Here is a 19,708-nt window from a genome sequence, read left to right as displayed (position 1 = left end):
ATTTTGATCCCTTTTAGGCACCTCTTTTCTGAGTATGTGCTTAGGGTTTTACAGGCGGCAAGGAAACCCGCAAACAGAAAACCTTATATGTCCAAATGGAAAAGATTTTCTGTCTGGTGCCATGCTCATACCAGGACCCTTTTTCACTGAGGGCCCCTTTGGTCCACTCCTATTTATGTGAGCTTCTCCAGTCTGGCTTGGTCTACTCTTTTGTGAAGGCCCATCTTTCAGTCATTTCTGCTTGTCTGCCCTTGAATCCTCCCTAAACAATTTCTTAAAGATGTTCTGCATCTTAGGCCTCCAAGGAAACCTATTCCTCCTCCTCCTTGGGACCTTAATTTTGTTTTGGAAAAATTGACTCAGGCTCCTTTTGAGACTGCAGATTCTGCTTCTTTGCAACATTTTACCTGGAAGACTGTCTCACTGCTGGCTCCTACTTCTGCTCAGAGGTTTTCTGAGCTTCAGGCCCTTCTGGCCATTCCTCCCTTTTTGGTTTTTCACAGGGACAGGGTGTCCCTTCGAACTAATCCTTCTTTTATGCACAAGGTGGTAAATGAGTTGTCCTTGAATCAGTCAGTACAACTCCCTTCCTTTTTCCCTTCTCCTCAGTCTGCTAGTGAGAGGGTCTTGCTTATCTTGGATTTGCGCAGAAAGCTCAGGTACTATTTGTAAGTCTGACCAGCTTTTTGTTTCTTTTCATACAAGAACATTGGGTTTGACTGTTTATAAGCAAACCATCTCCTCTTGGATATCTAAGACCGTTTCTTTTTGTTATTCTTTTCATGGGAAATCTTTGTCTATTTCTGTTAGAGCTCATTCAACTACGGCTGTCACCTCTTCTGGTGCTTTCTTTAAAAGGGGTTGGATACCAGTTCCATCCTTAAAGCTGATACTTGCTCTTCGGTACATACCTTTTGTGAAGAGAATGAAAACGCTGTCAACTGTGTTGGCATGTCTGGCAGGAGATATGTGTATATTCCCAGCTTGACTTGTATTGTATGCCAGCAAGCCTAACTGTGAAAATGTAAATATTTTTTTAAATGTTGAGTATTTCCCGGTTTATACAGAATGTGTAAAGATTCTGGGAGATTCTAAAGTACAAACTGTAAAGAATTAGCTGAACAGTAGGTGATGTCATTAGAATGTTCCTGGTTGGTAGATGATTATTTGAACAGCTGATTGACAGGAACAACAACTTTTTCAAACAGCTGACTGTTATTTTTAAAAATAAGTCAGTTGACATTGTTAACTTAGGATATAAAAGGGATTGCTGAAGTCAGCTGAAGAGCAGTTCATTAAGAGTTCCCGTCAGTTACAGTGCTGTCAGCGATACCCAAGAAAAAGGACTCACCAAAAAAGTGCAAGTCTGCCTTTGCCTTGCTGTTATGTTTTAGATTAGAACATGGACAGTATTCTCTGGTTAGATTAGGAAAACTTAGTTATTAAGGTAGAATTTTTCTAAGATGATGGACTTCTACCTTACAGTTTAATTTTATATTTCTAGTGATTGAATTCTGGTGTTTATTGACAGTTATTGATTTACATTCTTGTAATTATTTACTAATTATTAAATGTTTTTCATTAGTTTACATTGTGCCTGGATAATCAGTGTGCTCTTTACAGATTAGAGAGTGTTTATACCCATTTGACACTTCCCAGGTCACCTTGAATGCCTGGCTGCTTCTGGTCATAGCTGTCATTTTATTTTGATATTTAATTTTTTAATAACTGATCACCCTTTGAAAGGCGAGCAGACCGGTCTGACTCTGGTGGCAGTGTTTACCATTTGTATTGGGGAGGGGGCACAGCTGGAAATCTGCGTCAGGCTTCCTATATACCCTATACCCATTTGACACTTCCCAGGTCACCTTGAATGCCTGGCTGCTTCTGGTCATAGCTGTCATTTTATTTTGATATTTAATTTTTTAATAACTGATCACCCTTTGAAAGGCGAGCAGACCGGTCTGACTCTGGTGGCAGTGTTTACCATTTGTATTGGGGAGGGGGCACAGCTGGAAATCTGCGTCAGGCTTCCTATAAGTGTTTTGAGTGTGTGAAATTTGTATTCATTTTGAGTGTGAGTGAGTCAGGGATCTTAAAATGGAACATCTTGCTCTGAAGTGTATATTAAGGGAATACATTTGGGGTGGACAGAGATATATAGTGCAGTTCCAGGAAATAATGCATGTTCATATTGTACTCAAGGCAAATTGTGGAATTTTGGGTGTTCTGTGGTCTGGTATTTTCTGTGACGTTTCCACACTGGAGTCAGTGGTGAGGACTGAAGCTCCTTAGTTATGGACCCAGGATAGTAAAGGATATCACATTAATTGTTGGCAGTCCAGTGGGATTTTGATCAGACATCACACCTTTACTAAGCATTATAAATTGGATATTTACTCTAGGCCAGAGCAGGATCTGCTAGAGGCATTTTGTATGGGTTTCTTGAAGGCTCTTCTTAGCCTACCACCTCCCATTCTGTTTCTTAAGCTTTTTTTACTCTCCCTATAGTAAAGAATACTGCAATAGTGATATAGAAAGACATAGTACAGTTGTGTAAAATCTTTCCACAACAGTAGATATCCTTCTCTTCACTGTTGCAGTATTCACTCCTTCCCTCCAACTCTCTTGTGTTATTGTTTTTATTTTGGATTCCCTTCTGGTTGAGAGTCCCCCTTTTTCTTTTACATTCTCTCCTTCTAGAATGTGCATAGACTACTTTATCTTATGGAGACTCTACTGGGGCAATTCAGTTCTGGGTAACTGTATCTGTACTTCACCTTTAAGCACTTTGTCCTGTGTGGGGAGCATACTTGTGATTTACAGTGCATATAAGATCATAAAGCTTTAGTAAACTAGACGAACGTCAGGCTATCCTGGGCTGTAAATCCCTACAGTAAACAATACTGCAACACTGAACAGAAGGACATATACTGTTATGGTAAGATTTTAAACAACTGTACTTTCTCATTGGGGTATTATATAATTATCAAACATGGGATTGGTAAGGACACTCTATAACCAAATAGGATAAGTTATTTTGAGCACAAAAGGGGAACTGATTAGGTTTAAAATGGCCTGCAGGGGCAGCAAGTTTAGTATTTACCTATAAACTTATAACTATATTTAGACTGCAACAAAGACCTTATCAGAGTAATACTTAATTGCACTGTAACATTGTCTTTTTTCCATTTACAATTAAACTAGCCCTGTCTAAAGCAATTTATCTGTAAAAAAATGCTTTCCACATACTGTATTGAGTTACCCGCATCTTAATGACTTCACAGACCTATAAATATTGCTTTTTTATTTAATCTCCTTTTATTTGAGTATCCAGTAGTTAAAAAGAACAACCTTAAAAACAATAGCAAACAAAAAAAAATAAATAAGATACAGCAGCAAGATTAGGAAATGGACACATAATATAAATATACAACTATACATATAAATATTTACAAACATGCTGTACATCTTAAAATTAAAATGATTTTTTTTTTTAAATTGAAGGGGACTGCATAGCTTAAATTGATTGAATAAAATATTCCAGTTCTCATTGTCAAGTGTTTATATGTATCTCTATCTAACTAAACAACAAGGGTAAAGAAGAATAAAGCTCTTAATGCTTGGGCTCTTTTTATTCCGTAGCAAGTGTTTGGAATATTTCCAGTATTTTTGATCAATAGTTCATAGGAGAAGACACATTCTTCTTATTCTGTGATATAACCTTAAACACCTTAATGTATTTAAGAGTCAACACCTTATATGCTCGAGACATGGATGCCAAGAAATTCACCTCTACAGTGAAGCTCGAGAAGTGTATTTTGGCATCCGTGACAAAAATATACAAGTTACGATGGGAGATTAGATCATAATTCTTTGTACTGCATGGAAATTTGTCTACTCCCTGTACTAATAGCCACAGAAAATATAAATAAAAAGAACGCATAGTGCCAACTTTGAAAAACGCAGTATTCCCTATATAAGGGAAGTAGCTGGTTCCCAAATATGTTTTAGTGACTGTAATGCTGAGAGAAGAGAAAAAGAGTTGAAATTAACTTCCCTGTTTTGCTGCTATTTACATCATAGATCTTAACTGTTCAGATTTTCGCAGAATGTCCAGATTTTTGCATCATATTTTGGTCTGTTCCTCATAAAATTTGTAGCTTTTTGGCAAATCAGTGAGGAATGAATTTACTAAATAATGACAGACATTGGAGTTAAGCAGCATTCTAATGTCACCCAGAATGATGCCTGAATACAAACAGAAAATGATTCACTAATTGGCTTAGTTTCTGATGTCATTCCAGGGGGATCCAGTACCTGACAGCGTGGAAAGATATGATCGACAGACCAAGATGCTTTGCCAGAGATGACCTGCATCTGTCTCACCTGGGCTTCAAGATTCTGGCAAAGTCTCTTGCCTCCCTTATAGTACCTTTTTTAGGAAAAGTGATGAGGTTAAAACTACCAACAAAACACAAATTAAATGTCATGCTGCTAAACGCTAGGAGTCTAAACATGAAACTGCACTCACTGCAAGCACTCCTAACCCTGGAAAATGCTGACATCTGTGTCGTCACAGAAACCTGGTTCAAAGCTGCGGAGAGCACCCCAGCCTTACCTGGTTACTCATCCTATCATACATTCAGACCCCAAGCTGTGGTTAGTAAAGCCAAAGGAGGTAGAGTTTCAATATATATATATTAAAGACATACACACCTCCAGGCTGGTCAAACAGTATGACGCACAGGAGACACTCCAGGTGCAGTTAACTATCAAGATTCAACCCTTTACAAGACCCCTATTCAAATAATAGCTAGCTACCGGCCCCCAAATCTGACCCAAGATGCCCAAACTGCCTATCTAGACCTCTTCGAATCTATCAAGATTCAGCCCTTTACCCTGATCTTGGGTGACTTTAACTACTCAAATATAGACTGGAAGAACTACTCTTGCCAGAACAGAAATACCCAGAGATTCCTTGATTTTGTAAATGCAAATGCTTTGGAAAAACTAGTTGATACCTCCACAAGAGGTGATAATATCTTGGACTTGGTATTAACCAACATGAGTAGCCAAAGCATCCCTGCAGTATCATTCTCCCTTGTAAGATCCAACCATAAAGAGGTCACATTTGAAGTCACCATCTCCCCCAACCCCCCCCCCCCCAGCTAGGGTCAATCAAAAAAACTAAGCCGATTACAGCCTCCTGAGGAATGGTATAAAAAGCTTCACAGCCCCTCCTCTACTCTATGAAATGGCACCAGTATCCAAAACTATACCAAATTAATATACAAACATTTATATAGATACATGGAATCAGGAATACCTGACAGGACTAAATCATCCTCTGTAAGGAAGAGTAAACTTGTCTGGTGGACATCTGCAATAAATAAACTCTATAACAGAAGAAAACAAATTGCTGACTAGGACCAAGAAGGAGCAGGTGCCCAACTGGAAGCAATCTCTCCTTAGCCTAAACAAGCAAATAAGAACACTAGTGAAATCCTCCAAAGCAAACTTCGAGTCCAAATTGGCCACATCTACTAGAGAAAATCATAAGGCCTTCTTCACATATGTCTGTAATCTCAAAGGTAGCACTCAGATCTGTTCAAAACTGATGGTCAAGGACACCACATATACAAATGCCATAGAAATAGCAGACTTGCTGGGTGACAGATTCAGTGAAGATTTCACCCCTCTGTCCCCCCATCAGTAAATCAGGACATTCCCAGTACCTGTCCTCTCCCCCTTATATCTAGAGATCAGGTCATCACTGCTCTCTCAAAGGCAAAAAAAATACAGCCTCCGTGGGCCCAGATAACATCCCAGGCTGCATCCTACATAAACTCAGGCAGCAACTTGTAGCACCATTAGGCACCCTATTCAAGCAAAGCCTGAATACCGGTTTTGTCCCAGCTGAGTGGAGGATAGCCACCGTCATCCCTTTACACAAAGGTGGAGCGTCCACTGATCAAGGAAATTATAGACTCATAAGCCTAACTAGCCTGATCTGCAAGGCAATGGAACAGATTATCATGGACCTCATAAAAAAGGACAATGGCAACCTCCAAACACTCGATCCCACGCAATTTGGCTTTGTCAAGGGAAAGTCATGTCTGTTAAATTTGGTCAACTTTTTTGAGACAGTCACCTAAGCCATGGACGAGGGGAAAACACTGCCCACTGCCTACCTTGACCTGGCCAAAGCCTTCAACACTATTTCCCACTTGGGAATAATAGATAAACTCTCTCAACTAGGCATCAATCCGTATGTTACCAGATTGGTAGCCAACTGGCTCACTGATAGAACCCACCTAGTCAAAACAGGGGAAGCCACCTCAAGCAGTAGACCCGTATCGAGTGGCATTCCCCAGGGTTCGGTCTTGGGGCCTCTGTTATTTGGGATATACTTTTCTACGGTATAGGCCAAAACCAGTGAGCTATGGTTGACCAAGTTTGCAGATGACTGCAAGTTGGGAGCTGTCATCAATTCCCCTAGTGACGTGGACATCCTCCAAGAGGGTCTCACCCAAACAAATGACTGGTGCCAGAAATGGGTCTATATTAGAACATCGAAGTTTCAAAACTTCTAATATATTTAATATTGAACCCTATTCAGCGAAAGCTGAAAACATCGAACATACAGAACAGCGAATTTTTTCCTAGGGAAAAAATTTGCTGTTCCAAAACACATACACAAAACACAAGCACACCAAACAAACAGCAATCCACACACATACACCTAAAATCTTACACCTAACCCTACACTAAACTATACACACACCACTTACTATCCATTTACCTTAACCCAAACCCTAAGGTCCGTCACTATCGCACACATACCTAACCCGCGTCCTAACCCTAACTCACCTAACCCACCCTAACCCTCACATCCACACAATCGCACACATACCTAACCCGCGTCCTAACCCTAACTCACATAACCCGCCCTAACCCTCATGTCCACACAATCGCACATATACCTAACCCGCACCCTAACCGTAACTACCTAACCCGCACTCAATCGCACACTTACCTGAACCCGACCTGTAACTTTCCACCACAGCGCGGAAAATACCGAAGCAACCAACAACAAAATTCTTTCCCTAGGAAAAAATTTGGTTTTCTGTTGCTTCGATATTTTCAGCTTTTGCTGAATAGGGTTCGATATTAAAACATTCGAAGTTTTGAAACTTCGATCGATGTTCTAATATAGATCCGCCAGAAACATAGCCTCATGCTGAATACAAAAAAGTGCATCATCATCCCCTTTGGGGAGAGAGATGTCCCCACAAATTATCACATTAATAACAACATTCTAAGCACTCAGTCAGTTGTGAGGGATTTGGGCACCCAGACTGATAGCAGCCTGACTTTTGACCACCATGTTGCTTCCATTGTACGGAAAGCTTTCTACATGGCCCACCTAATAAGTAAGGGTATCTCATCCAGGGACAAGGAGATCATAACATTCCTGTATTCTTCCCTTATAAGGCCCATTATGGAGTACAATGTCCCATTCAGCATGTACTTCGCAAAGCACATGCAGCATCTGGAGAGACCACAGAGGTTCCTCACCAGGAGAATCCAGAGCCTCAAAAATCTACCATACACAGATAGGCTGAAAGCCCCATGCCTCTACTCTGTTTCATACAGGCTCCTCAGAGGTGACCTCTGTCTAGCATACAAGGTGATCTTGGACCCCGCCTTGATGGGACTGCTGCATATCTGCAAGTCAAGCTCCACTCAAGTAACCCGCACAAGCGGCCTCAACCTGGACTGTGACATCAATAGGACTTGGTGTCAGGACAGATTTGTGTCCCACAGACTCCCCCACCTATGGAATAAACTCCCTCTCCATGTCAAGCAGAATACCTCTTTACCCCTTTTTAAGCACAATCTGGATAACTGGGTGGGAAACAGAAAATACTTCCCTGGGATTCCACCCATGTCCCTGCTGGACAGAGGCATTGGGTACTGATTTGTCTATGGATGGGCTAAACTCTTGGCTAGGCTTATAAGGGCCTCAAGGCCAATAGCCTAGTAACTTCCTATGATCTTTATGTGGCACTTTCCTCTCCCCGATAAATTATTAATGCATTTATTCATATTTGATAAATGGGACAGAACACTGATCCAAGTGGACCTATTTCAGGTTCAGCTGGGAGAAATCAGACATGCCTCTCAACCGTCCAGATTTTTGCCTTATATTTTTGGTCTGTTACTCATAAAATGCGTGGTTTTCTGGTAAACCAGCAAGGACTGAAGTCACTAAATAATGATATACATTTGAGTTTCAGACTAGGCTTACCACCTGTCCCTCTTTGTGAGGGACAGTCCCTCTTTGGGCAGTTGTGTCCTGTGGGAAAAAAAAAGGCAAATGTCCTGAGATTTTAAGACAAAAAATAGTTCACACGTTTTCTTTAACAGTTGCATAATACAGTTACTTTGTATCTCAAACACCTAGTTGTTGTTTATATGAAATAACACAAACAAATGAAATGCTACAAGCTACAAGAATAAGCTTTTATTTTGGCAAAAAAAAAATTGAAGTTCTGTCCTTTGCACTGCCTGTGGGTATGTTTTTCCAGCAAAATCTCACCTTTCTACAAAAAAGTCTCACTTCGGGCATCTGAAAAGGTGATAATCCTATTTCAGACTTCATATCCTTCGCAAAATGCATGCTACCACAAATTCTGTTATTCTAGCAACTTTCTAAGAGCAACGTGACACTGCCAGCTTAGCTATCCAGAATTTTGTAATCATATGTCATTTGTGAATATCAACATGATTTATATACTTGTCTTACAAATGTAAGAGAACTATATGTTATGTGTATATTAAACTACTGGTGTAGAAGTGTGTGTTGAACAGGGTTTGTACAGTACTGAGCTTCAAGGATGTTTCCACAGTGTATCTCACTGCAACAGAACAGAAATGTATATAAACTATATACCTGTGCAAATGTATATTTTAATAGTAGAGGCTGGAACATACAGAGTTAACTTACAAAACTTCAAGAAAAGTTGAAATTAAAGTGTTTTACGATTGTGTTACCTCTCAGGTTCAGTGAAGCAGACAATGTCGAGAGCTAGAGGTTTTTCTATTGTCTTGGAGAGAAGTAGTTACTAGGTCTAAAATGTAAAAGTGTTTAATTCTTTTATGACTTCCAGTTCTCAACAAACATCTGAGAGATGTGCATCTTTAACAGACAGATGTTAGTTTTATGTTAGCCTGGGAACTGAAGGTAGGTGACAAAGAGTGATGTCATCCAAGCTGACCCAGCAGTAACGTTTGATATTAATTTAAGAACTCTCTCAGAGAAAGACCAGGCATTTTGTATCTTTTCTTGGACCTCATCAACACTTCTGCCTGTGTGTTGCTTTGTAAGTATGTTATTTAGGGCATAGTATAGTTTAGATACATATAGGAATATAGTAAAGATTAGTATAGATGTTTTATGTGTTTATTTTTGAGACTGTGCAATGTTGTTTTAAAATATTTCCTGTGATTCTGAAGTCTGATGTAACTGTATTTGTTTTCAGAGTATTGTCTTGTTCTTTTATTTATTATTAAATATATTTAAACCTATTTTTGTGGTTATTTGTGAGACATGTTAAAGCTCTTGGAGTACTTGCATATGTATTTGGTGGCAACTCCTAAATAGCCTTGCAAGTCTTGGTCACACTTACCATTTGGATTTATAGTAACATCACAAAGTAGGATTGGTCATCCTTTGGGAAGGGCCTTAAAGTAGAAGATAAGGGGTTCTAGTGACAGTGATAATTACCTTATGGTCTGGGCCAAAGGGGGCATAGCTAGTAAACCTGTGCCAGCCTTTCCCGGTTGTGTGTTTGTGTAAAAATCAAATCTCAAAGTGAGTGTGTGTTTCATAGGTTCATACTAGGCTATCTGCCCGAGGGCATTTACAAGCCTAGCCCATAGTTTTGTGGCTTACGCCACCCCTTTAGTATGGGGAACTATACCCATTATTTTGCTGTGCCTCTGTCTAGTAGTGACACTGAGGTAATCCCTGGGGTATATCTGCGATCTCCCATCCATTGGTCAAGATTTCTCTTGAACAAGGCCAGCAAGGTGCTCTGCCTCACATATACCGGGATTTTGTTCCACAGCATAGGGAGTCTTTGGGTGATGAATCTATCCCTCCAGCACGTCCTATTAATAGTCATGTTGAGGTTTAAGTCTCCCGCTCTTGTGGCTCTGACGGATCTAGATTTTTTGAGGTGAAGCATATTCATCAAATCTGGGTTTGACATGGCCTTGTATGTCAGGCAAAGGTCACCTCTGAGCAAGCGGTAAGCGACTGAATAGAGCTGGAGTTCTTTCAGTCGGGCAGCATAGGACAGATTTTTGAGACCCTTTATCCTTTTGGTGAGGAACTTTTGTGGCCTCTCCAGCTGCTGCAAGTGTCGGGTCAGATACATTCCGAATGGGGCATTGTACTCAATCATTGGTCTGATGAGTGATGAGTATAGGAGACTATGACCTCCCTTGATCTAGATGTGAATCCCTTCATGATAAGGTGGGCAATGTAGAAGGTCTTCCTAACTATTTTAGCTACATGGGTGTCGAATGACAGGCTACTGTCAACCTGGGTCCCCAGGTCCCTGATAACTTCTTCTGTGCTCAGTGGGTTGCCACCTATATGGTAGCTAGGGTAACCTTGTTTTTCCCGAAGGGTATGACTATGCATTTTTTGGCATTTAACTTTAGGCCATGGCTCTGGCACCAGTTATCCGCTTCTGTGAGACCCTTCTGAAGGATATCTGTGTCAGATGTGTTTTCGACTATGGCCCAGTTTGCAGTCATCTGCAAACTTTGTCAGCCATAACCCTCCTGTGTTTGCTTGTACTTGGAAAAGTAGATGCCAAACAAGAGTGGGCCCAGGACTGAGCCCTGTGGGACACCACTTGTGACAGGCTTTGAGTCTGACATGGCGCCAGCAACTCTGACCCTGTGGGTTCTGTCACTCAGCCAGTTTGCAACCCATCTTGTGATGTATGGGTTAACATTTAAGCTGATGAGTTTTTCAATGATACCCGAGTGGGTATTGTATCGAAGGCCTTCGCCAGATCGAGGTAGGCTGTATGGACTGCCTTTCCCTCATCAATGGCTTTGGTGACTGTTTCAAAAGTCAACCAAGTTTAAAAGGCATGATCTGCCTTTGACAAAGCCAAACTGGGTTGGATCCAAAGTCTGCAAATTCCCTATGTCTTTATTTATGAGGTCCATTATGATCCTCTCCATGGCTTTGCAGATAAGGCTTGTCAAGCTAATGGGCCGGTAATTTCCAGGGTCGGTGGAGGCACCGCCTTTGTGAAGTGGGACCACAGTTGCAGTGCGCCACTACCTGGGTACGTATCCAGAGGTGAGACTATGATTAAACAGCTGTCCTAGCTGTGGGTTTAATTCCTCGTTGAGTTCGTGGAGCACACAGCCGGGGACACCATCAGGTCCCATGGATGCTGTGTTTTTTGCTTTGGAGAGAGCAGTTCTCACTTGGGCGTTAGATATGTTTGGGGGGCTGCAATCGTTTGGTATAGATATCTCTCCTTTGGGAGGGGAGAAGTTTGCACTGAACCTGTCAGCCAGTATGTTGGCAATGTCTGTAGGATCAGTAATCTTCACATCATTTTGAACTAGTTCTGAGCATATCTGGGAGTTTCCTCCCAGGTTTCTAACATAGCTAAAGAAGGCCTTATGATTGTCTTTTGAGTCTTTAGCTATTTTTCTCTCAAAATTTGCTTTGGATGATTTTATGAGAGCTCTTAGTTTTTTACTTATAGTGATCAAAGGTGTCTTACCTTTTAAGGATTTTGCTCTATCTTGTAGTAGCTTCCTCCTTTTGTTGTAGAGTTTGTTTATGGCTGGGGTCCACCAGACTGGACGCTTGCCTTTGGTACAAAGAGTCTTTGTTTTGCTTGGGATTGCCTTATCCATGCAGTCCTGCAGGTGCTGGTAGAAGGCATTTGCAAGTGATTCAGCGGCTTGAGTACTGTTTTCCGCCGGCTCGGGGGCCTTAAAGGAGACCACACTAGTCTTTAGAAGTGTGAAGTCGGCTTTCGAGAAGTTCTTTACTGTGGTCTTTTTTATTTCAGGTGGGGGTGGGATGAGGACCTCCAGCGAGATTAGTTTGTGATCTGATCTCACCAGTGAGGGGTATACTTCCGGTGTTGAACATTGTGCTCCCATGTTCAGCTATTTGGACACGAAGCACTGGTTGGACAGAAAGAGTGTTGGGAGTACTTGGCTTGGAAATCTGGCTAAGGACTCATCTCTACAGCTGTGCCAATTGGGAGCCTTATTGGGGATCTGGAAAAAATAGGGAGAAACCAGCCCCAGACTGTCTGTGATCTCTGTGCGCTCTTACAGAAAATTGTACTTTACTATGTGTGTGTACACTTGTCATCCTTCCATTGTGTACGTCCCTCACTGTTGTCAGTGGTGAGGACTGAGGCTCCTTGATTACTGGGCCAGTGCAGGGGCGTCACAAGCAATATTCATGATTTTTTCCTATTTTGCCCCCCCATTATTTGATACTATGTTCAGATTTCCTGCACCACAGCTTAAGATTATGGCGTTAGCAAGAAGTAAGCAAACAAATAAATATCTGTTTCCAGTCCAACTACCCGTAATATACAATAATCAACTTTCTCGTATTTACAAACCCTCTGGTGTTTAGGGTTACTACCTGTCCCACTTTGCGAGGGACAGTCCCTCTGTGGGCAGTTGTGTCCTGATAAAATATATTAAAAATGGCAAATGTCCTGAGATTGTAGGACATAATTATGTCCCATATTTTACGTAATAGTTGCATAAAATAGTTATTTCTGTATCTAAAATACCTAAATGTTACAAGAAACAGAATAAGCAACTAAACTGCTACAAGAATAAGCTATTATTTAGGCAAAAAACTAAAGTTTTATTCTTTGTACTGACTGTGGGTATGTGTCGGCCTGTAAAATCTGATGTGTGTCCTGAAAATGTCCCACTTTGGCCATTTGAAAAGGTGGCAACCCAACTGGTGTTTAAACCGTTTTACGCATTACGAATGGTGGTACACTGCACACTTAAACTGAGAGAGGAGAATGAAAAGGAACATCCAATACAAATTGCGAACCAGTTAATTTCACATAATCTCTCACCGTATTTACCAGAACGAACGCCACAGTAATTTCACGCAAACCATTACCTGTGTAGCGCATTCTCGATCCCGAAGCCGATGACTCTCAGTCTCATCCGAGTGACAGCTGTCGTCACTAAGCTCTCCTTTCCCAGGATCTGTGTTAGTATGCGTCCCCCTCCCAGAAACAGCAAACTCAATTCTCACAGGTAAAACCTCTGATGAGTCTACAGCGCTATGTTCAACAGGCATTTTTATAAACTATCAAAGGCGTTTCTCTATAAGTTTCTACACTGCAAAATCGTTCCTTCCGCGTTTGTTTGTTCTCTTTATGGCTCACAACATTTTAAAAACACCACATGCTGTCCGTTTTGTAATATTCTTACTTAAGTACACACTGGCAGAGCACAGACAGCGTGGACACCGTTGCCTAGCAGCAAGGAGTGCTCCGCGTTAAAACTACTACATTCTAAAACGGAGAGTTGTGTACTACAACTCCCAGAAAAACACTTTACTTGACGTAGGCATATTAGAATGAAAGGCCCGTTTTAAACTAGTTTGGCGCCCAATCTAGTTAGGTTTTCCTGTGTTTGAAAAGTTTGAGTTATTGTCTAGTACTCGTGTTCTGAAACAAATAATTTTTTATCACAGATTAGTGAAGTACTTGAATTGCATATTGGTTGGATCGCTTGGCATAACAAATTTCGAGCTGACATTTTGTAACATTTGACAAAAAGGATTAACAATTAGCTGTGAATGAAAACAAAAGTAAGTCCTACTTTTTTCCATTATGAAGATTTTAAGCAGTTGGTTGCATTTTGTAGTTTCTGAATAAATTAAACTGGGTAATTATTCCTAATTCATAAATTGCCATTTTACTATAGAGGCTCGAGCAACTGCCAACTGAGAAGTGAGCTGAAGGTGATGTAACAGATTTGCTGGCATCATCGTGAATACTCATTGTGTGGTCGTAGTGTGCCATTAAAACAATCTCCGGACGTACAGGGGTTATTCAAATATTGGAAAGTTGTAAGTAAGAATGAAAAAAAATTACCAAAATCATTTTTATAGTATAGTACAGTGTAGTAATCGCTTTTGCAGAGGAAAGCCTCCTTGCACCCCAATCTCCCCCGCCCCTACTTAAAATATGCCACTACTTTGCGGAAAATGGTAAACACCACAACACTGCTTTGTTTTACAACACTGCCAGGCACAATTATTGCATAACTTTTACAATTTTAAACTTTACTATTTCACATTTTAAACTTTGTTTCGAATATATTGCATTATATATTTATGCAACGTTATATATTTTGCATTCAGGTCAGTTGCGTCCGCGTCTATCTACTTTGAATGAAGATGAACAATTAAGTGGTTTGAATATTCATATGGACGCAGATCTTGTGTATTTACACGTACGGAAGCAATAAACATTAGTGCAGGGTGTTGGGCAGTCCTTAATACTGCGCATCTGGTAGGGTAGTGTTCTAATACAAACCCGAGTGTAACAAAATTGTGTGTTAAATGACCATGCAGATTAATCATTCACTCGAAATCTTCCTTGGCGATGCAGTAATGTACTGGCTCACCAGATCCGCTGTAGTAAACACTGCCCTAACCCCCGGCCCACCTGGTTGACGTCTGTCTGTACTTATGAATAACCAGTGTGATGTGGTTCTCATCTGTATGAATATTCATCGTGATGAGGCAGCACATGCATGTGGAATTGGGTATTCATGGAAACTATTTGTATAATGTCAGGAATGGATTTGCAATGCAAATATACCTTGGTATTTAAACGCAATTTGGACGATAGGTGTTATCAAACAGTAAAAGGGCATACTTGCCAGTTCACAGTAGACTGCTGTTTCAGTATTTTAAAGTACTACAGGAATGGGTTTTGTATTGGAACATTACCTCACCCGATGCGCAGTAGCAAGGATAGCCCAAAATCCGCCCAGCACTTTGCTCATGAAGTTTATTTTGAAAAGTGCTTTCAATAAACATGGGAAAAACCGAAGTCTTTTGGTTTTTCCCAGTTAGGGTTGCCACAGCGGAACGCCTGTCGGCTAATGATTGGCAGTGGATTTTTATGGTGCTGAGGTGCCAGCCTGACACCCAACCTTAAAAGAAGGCACAACCATTCACGCACACACCTACCTGCATGTCTTTAAATGTCACTCGACCACGGGGAGTACATGCAGACTCCACGCAACTAAACAATTTGGCAGAACGTGTACTTACAAATGCTGTACTGATCCAAACGGATTTACCTATTCAAACGATCACAGAATATGCTGCATTTATACAAAAGTATTACACTATTAGGCTGAGAATTACAATTCTTTAAAGAGGAGGGATGCGAACACATAGTATGCTGCATGTATAAAAACTATTACACAGACTTAAAATTCGTATTCTGTAAAGGTGCGGGTGGCGACCTTTCTGGGAGGTCTTTTTTTATTGCATTTATTGTTCCACTGCCTCAGCATATTGCTTGTTGCTTTATCTCCAGAAAAATGCTTAAAGAAAGGTGGGGGGTGCTTGCCCCCCTGCAAAAAGCAATTACTACACAGCTTTAAACCAAATAAAGGTGGGGGGGGTGCACGGGTTATGGGAATGGACTGCAAAACGGGAACTTGTGGATACTGCGTACATACTTCCCTTCTGACCTGCTTCTTACCCTACAACACAGTATGTGGTTAAGTTCAGACACCCAGGACATGTGGTGCTTTTGACGGTGCACTTATAAATGTAGAAAATGAGGAAAACTTTATTTAATCTCTGTTTTACATATCGTGTACTAAAAGCTGTAGTAACGCTAATTAAAGATAACCAAAAAAGCATGAAATCTGTGTTTAAAAACGGCCAGAGAATGAGTATTCACAATGGATATTCACCATGTCACTGTATAATCTGCATGGCTTGTCACTCAGCCCTGTCAGTCGTGTAGGGCATACCCATTCCTGCGCGAAAATCATGGTGGGGTAATGTTCTAATACAAAGCCCAAGGATTGCCTTGCGTATTTCAAAGGTAAACACTGGTGTAAAAGTAAGAAGCGACAGGGCAGTACCGGTGAGGTATATCCTCAGTTACTGTTTTCTCTGCACCCCCCCCCCCCCCCCCGCACCCACCTCCCCCAATTCAATATACCAGCTCTGAGATTGCACTCCATTGAGGAAGAGAGAACTTTAGAAAGAAACTGTTCAACAATCAAATGTGTGCTTGATGTCATTGGCAAATCTGCATGGCATGCCAATCATACATCATTTGTATATGACCGCACAGGCATTACGCCTGTCAAATCACTCTGGCCATGCCCATTCCTGTGCAAAACAGATGGTGAGCCAGTACACTACATCGCCTTTCTTTTTATTAATTCTATAAATAACTTTTTACTAGTTCTGTAATCAATGCAAAGGAACATACAAATATCAGAAGGATGAATTAGTGCACTCTTGTGTAATACAGAAACCGTTACATTTTTGTTAAACCCAAATTTAGTTGCAGTGGTTTATTAAATGATTGTATTCTGCCTGTGTTTTGTTTAATACATTTTATTTCAGAATTAAATATAGTTATATGATTTTATTATGAACATAAATGCTCAATCATTGTAAAGAAAAAACAAAAGATTGTTGCATAAAATTAAGGCTTTACTATTACTTTAGGCAAGATTTGATTCTTCACAGGGTACCCCCCATCCATCATCTTATGTTGACTGTGTATTACATTAGTATATACATAATTCACAAAAATGTTAGTAAAACAATTATATTGCAAGATCTGACATTTAATGAAGTTCAAGGCAGTAAAAATAAGCAAGACCTGAATTTGTTTATACCAGAAATAAGACCGTAAAAAATTGCTTGAGTAAAGGACCCAAGTTAAAGTGGGATGAGAATGTGTGGTGCCTGCAATTTTGTAAAGGGGCTGATTAATGGTAGACAAGTATAACATATATTATACAATGACTGGCCATTAACATTCAAAAAAGAGTGCGCTGATTGGTCAGCCCAACCAGCGTGCCTGTTGTAAATTGACCATATGCCAATGGAAAAAGGTCTCCCAGACTTTCTTCCATGAATATATGTTCTAACTTTGTTTTCTTCACCATAAATTAGAAATCCGGACAGGATGGAGAAAATACTAGGAAAATCGGGTACGTTGTTCAAAACTAAAGGAACATACCTGATTTTTCTTGTATTTTCTCCATTCTGTGTCTCTCGTACCTCTTGTGAAGAAACTGAAAAAACTGTCATCTGTTTTATCATGTTTAGCAGGAGATTTGTGCATATTCTCAGATTAACTTGTATGCCAGCATGCCTAATTGTGAAAATGTAAATACGTTTTTAAAATGTATTTCCCTGTTTAAACAGAATGTTTAAAGAATCTGTCACTGCTTTGATACTTTTATTTATTTATTTGCAGTTGGTTTACCAGGATAGTCCATTGGGCCAAAATGAACCCGTTTTCAATGGAGTCCTGGGGAGAAAAGCTCCAGAACAATATAGATTACAGTAGGTATTATACATCCTTAACAATTATAAAACTTTCAAGTAGACAAAATTCAATTAATTTAACAGTGTTAAAGCTAAAAAGGATTATACATAAATTCAAAATTCTAAATTTAAAATTCTACTAGAGTTATTTCATAAAGAGAGTTCTCCATGTGAGAGGTAGAGTATTCTTACACATTCTATGGTAATAATGGGAATGTGAGAGGTAAGGAATAATGAGAGAGAAATCAAGGGTGTAAGCAGGACTAGGAGGAAATGGGAATGTTCAGTGTAGTTAAGTAGGGTGGGAGCAAGAGCATTCCCACTGGGAAAGTAGATGAGCATGAAGAGATTTTTTGAACATGAAATGGTTAGAGATAGTACGGATAGATGGAGGTAGAGAGTTCCAGAGACGTGCTAAGCCATGTGAGAGGAGATGTTTGCCTGGGGGACGGGTTGGTTTGTACATTTCTAATAGGTTTTGGTTGTTGGACCTTCAAAATGCACATACCTGATAGAATTTTAACACAGAAGAGAGGGAGGGTTTGAAAATTAGTTTATGTGCAAGGGATAGTTGTGTGTAGGTGAGATTATTGGTTAGGTTCTAGCCATTTTAGTTGTTGGAGAGAGGAGCAGTGGTGGGAGGAAGACTTTTGGTTGGTAGCAAACTTGGCGATTTTATTGTAGCAGGAGGAAAGTTGTGTTTTCAGGGAGATTTGTAGGTTAGTAGTGGAGCTCCATAGAGAAGGGAGGGAATAAGAAAGGAAGTAGAGAGAGTGATTTTAGTGGCAGTTGTAAGGTAGAGCTTTTGTCGATAGAGCATCCCTAGTTTTTGATGTTTTTTTTTTTTATGTTTAGTTGTAGATGGGAGTTGAATTTTAGTTGGTTATCAATTTGGACTCCCAAGTAATTTGGTCTGTGTCACTAGTTCCAGTGGAATGTTATTCTCACTAGTAATAGAGAATGCATTTGTATTGAGAGAGTTGAATTTAGTAGGGGTGAATATCATTAATTTGGTTTTAGAGGTGTTGAGTGCTAGGTGATTTGTTCTCATCCATTGTTCAATGGTCGAAAAGGCATCTTGAGTTAGCTTTATGAAGGTATGGATAGTTGAGGCAGCGCAGATAATGGTTGAATCATCTGCATATTGGATGATATTGGAGAGAGGGATAACTTTGTGGAAATCATTTATAAATATATTGAAGAGGAGGGGACCTAATATGGATCCATGGGGGACACCAGTTGGTGTGTTAAGAAATGAGGAGGTTGCCTTTTTCCATTTTACTGCTTGACATCTATTGGATAAGTAGCTAGAGAACCAGTTGAAAGTAGAGGAAGAAATGAGGAGGTTGCCTTTTTCCATTTTACTGCTTGACATCTATTAGATAAGTAGCTAGAGAACCAGTTGAAAGTAGAGGAAGATAGGTTAAGTTTGGAGAGTTTGGTTAGAAGCACACTATGTGATATAGTGTCAAAGGCCTTAGAGAGGTCAAGTAGAAGGGTGGAGACAATAAGGCCAGAGCCCCTGGCTTTATTTACAGTTTCAAGGAAGGAGAGGAGTGCTGTCATAGTGCTGTGATTTGGTCTGAATCCATGTTGTGTAGGAGAAAGTAGGTTATCTATGAGATATGGTAGGAGTCGAAGTTGGATGCACTTTTCCAGGAGTTTAGAGATGGGAGATAGGATAGCAATGGGGCAGAAGTTGGAAACATTGTTGTTATTGCCACCTTTATGTAAAGGTATGATGAAGGCCTTTTTCCAGATTTGGGGGACTATGTCTTCTTGAATTGAGCGGTTGATTAGTATGCTAATGGGGTAGGAAATTGCTTCAGCCGCTGAGCTGAGAAAGTAAGAAGGAATGTCATCAGGAGCATTGGTGCATGGTTTTAGTTTCTGAAGGAGTTTTGTAGGGTGTGTGGGTATAGGTTTTAGTGAGAAGGGGGGGGGGGGTGTGCAGAGGGGTGTTAGGGGTTGAAGAGGAGGGGGAAGAGAGAGTAGGAGAGGAGGTGGATATTGGAGGGGGTGGAGAAAATGAGGGAGTGAGAGTAGGAGAGGAGGTGG

At 40.4% G+C, this 19,708-nt stretch overlaps 2 protein-coding genes across 3 annotated transcripts in view; one reads left to right on the top strand and one right to left on the bottom strand.

Annotated features, from left to right (window-relative positions):
* The window catches only part of LRGUK (leucine rich repeats and guanylate kinase domain containing), a 1,953,320-nt gene extending 1,939,753 nt beyond the window's left edge, over positions 1-13,567 (bottom strand). Inside the window, exon 1 of one of the 2 annotated variants that reach the window (XM_044088664.1) lies at positions 13,217-13,567. In XM_044088664.1, coding sequence (XP_043944599.1) covers positions 13,217-13,399 — 183 coding nt within the window. In that variant the 5' untranslated portion in view covers positions 13,400-13,567. The remainder of the gene's footprint in view (positions 1-13,216) is intronic. The other variant, XM_044088665.1, reaches the window with a different exon arrangement.
* Positions 13,568-13,713: 146 nt separating this feature from the next.
* NUF2 (NUF2 component of NDC80 kinetochore complex) overlaps positions 13,714-19,708 on the top strand; it is a gene marked incomplete in the record, with an annotated part of 506,946 nt that continues 500,951 nt past the window's right edge. The window contains 2 exon segments of the mRNA XM_044088667.1: positions 13,714-13,915; positions 14,032-14,176.

The sequence above is a fragment of the Protopterus annectens genome, chromosome 11.part0 (genome assembly GCF_019279795.1).
Source record: "Protopterus annectens isolate FY-2018-M chromosome 11.part0, PAN1.0, whole genome shotgun sequence".
Lineage (NCBI taxonomy): Eukaryota > Metazoa > Chordata > Ceratodontiformes > Protopteridae > Protopterus > Protopterus annectens.
The sequence above is the reverse complement of the archived record's forward strand: the minus strand, read 5'-3'. Positions and strand labels throughout refer to the sequence as shown.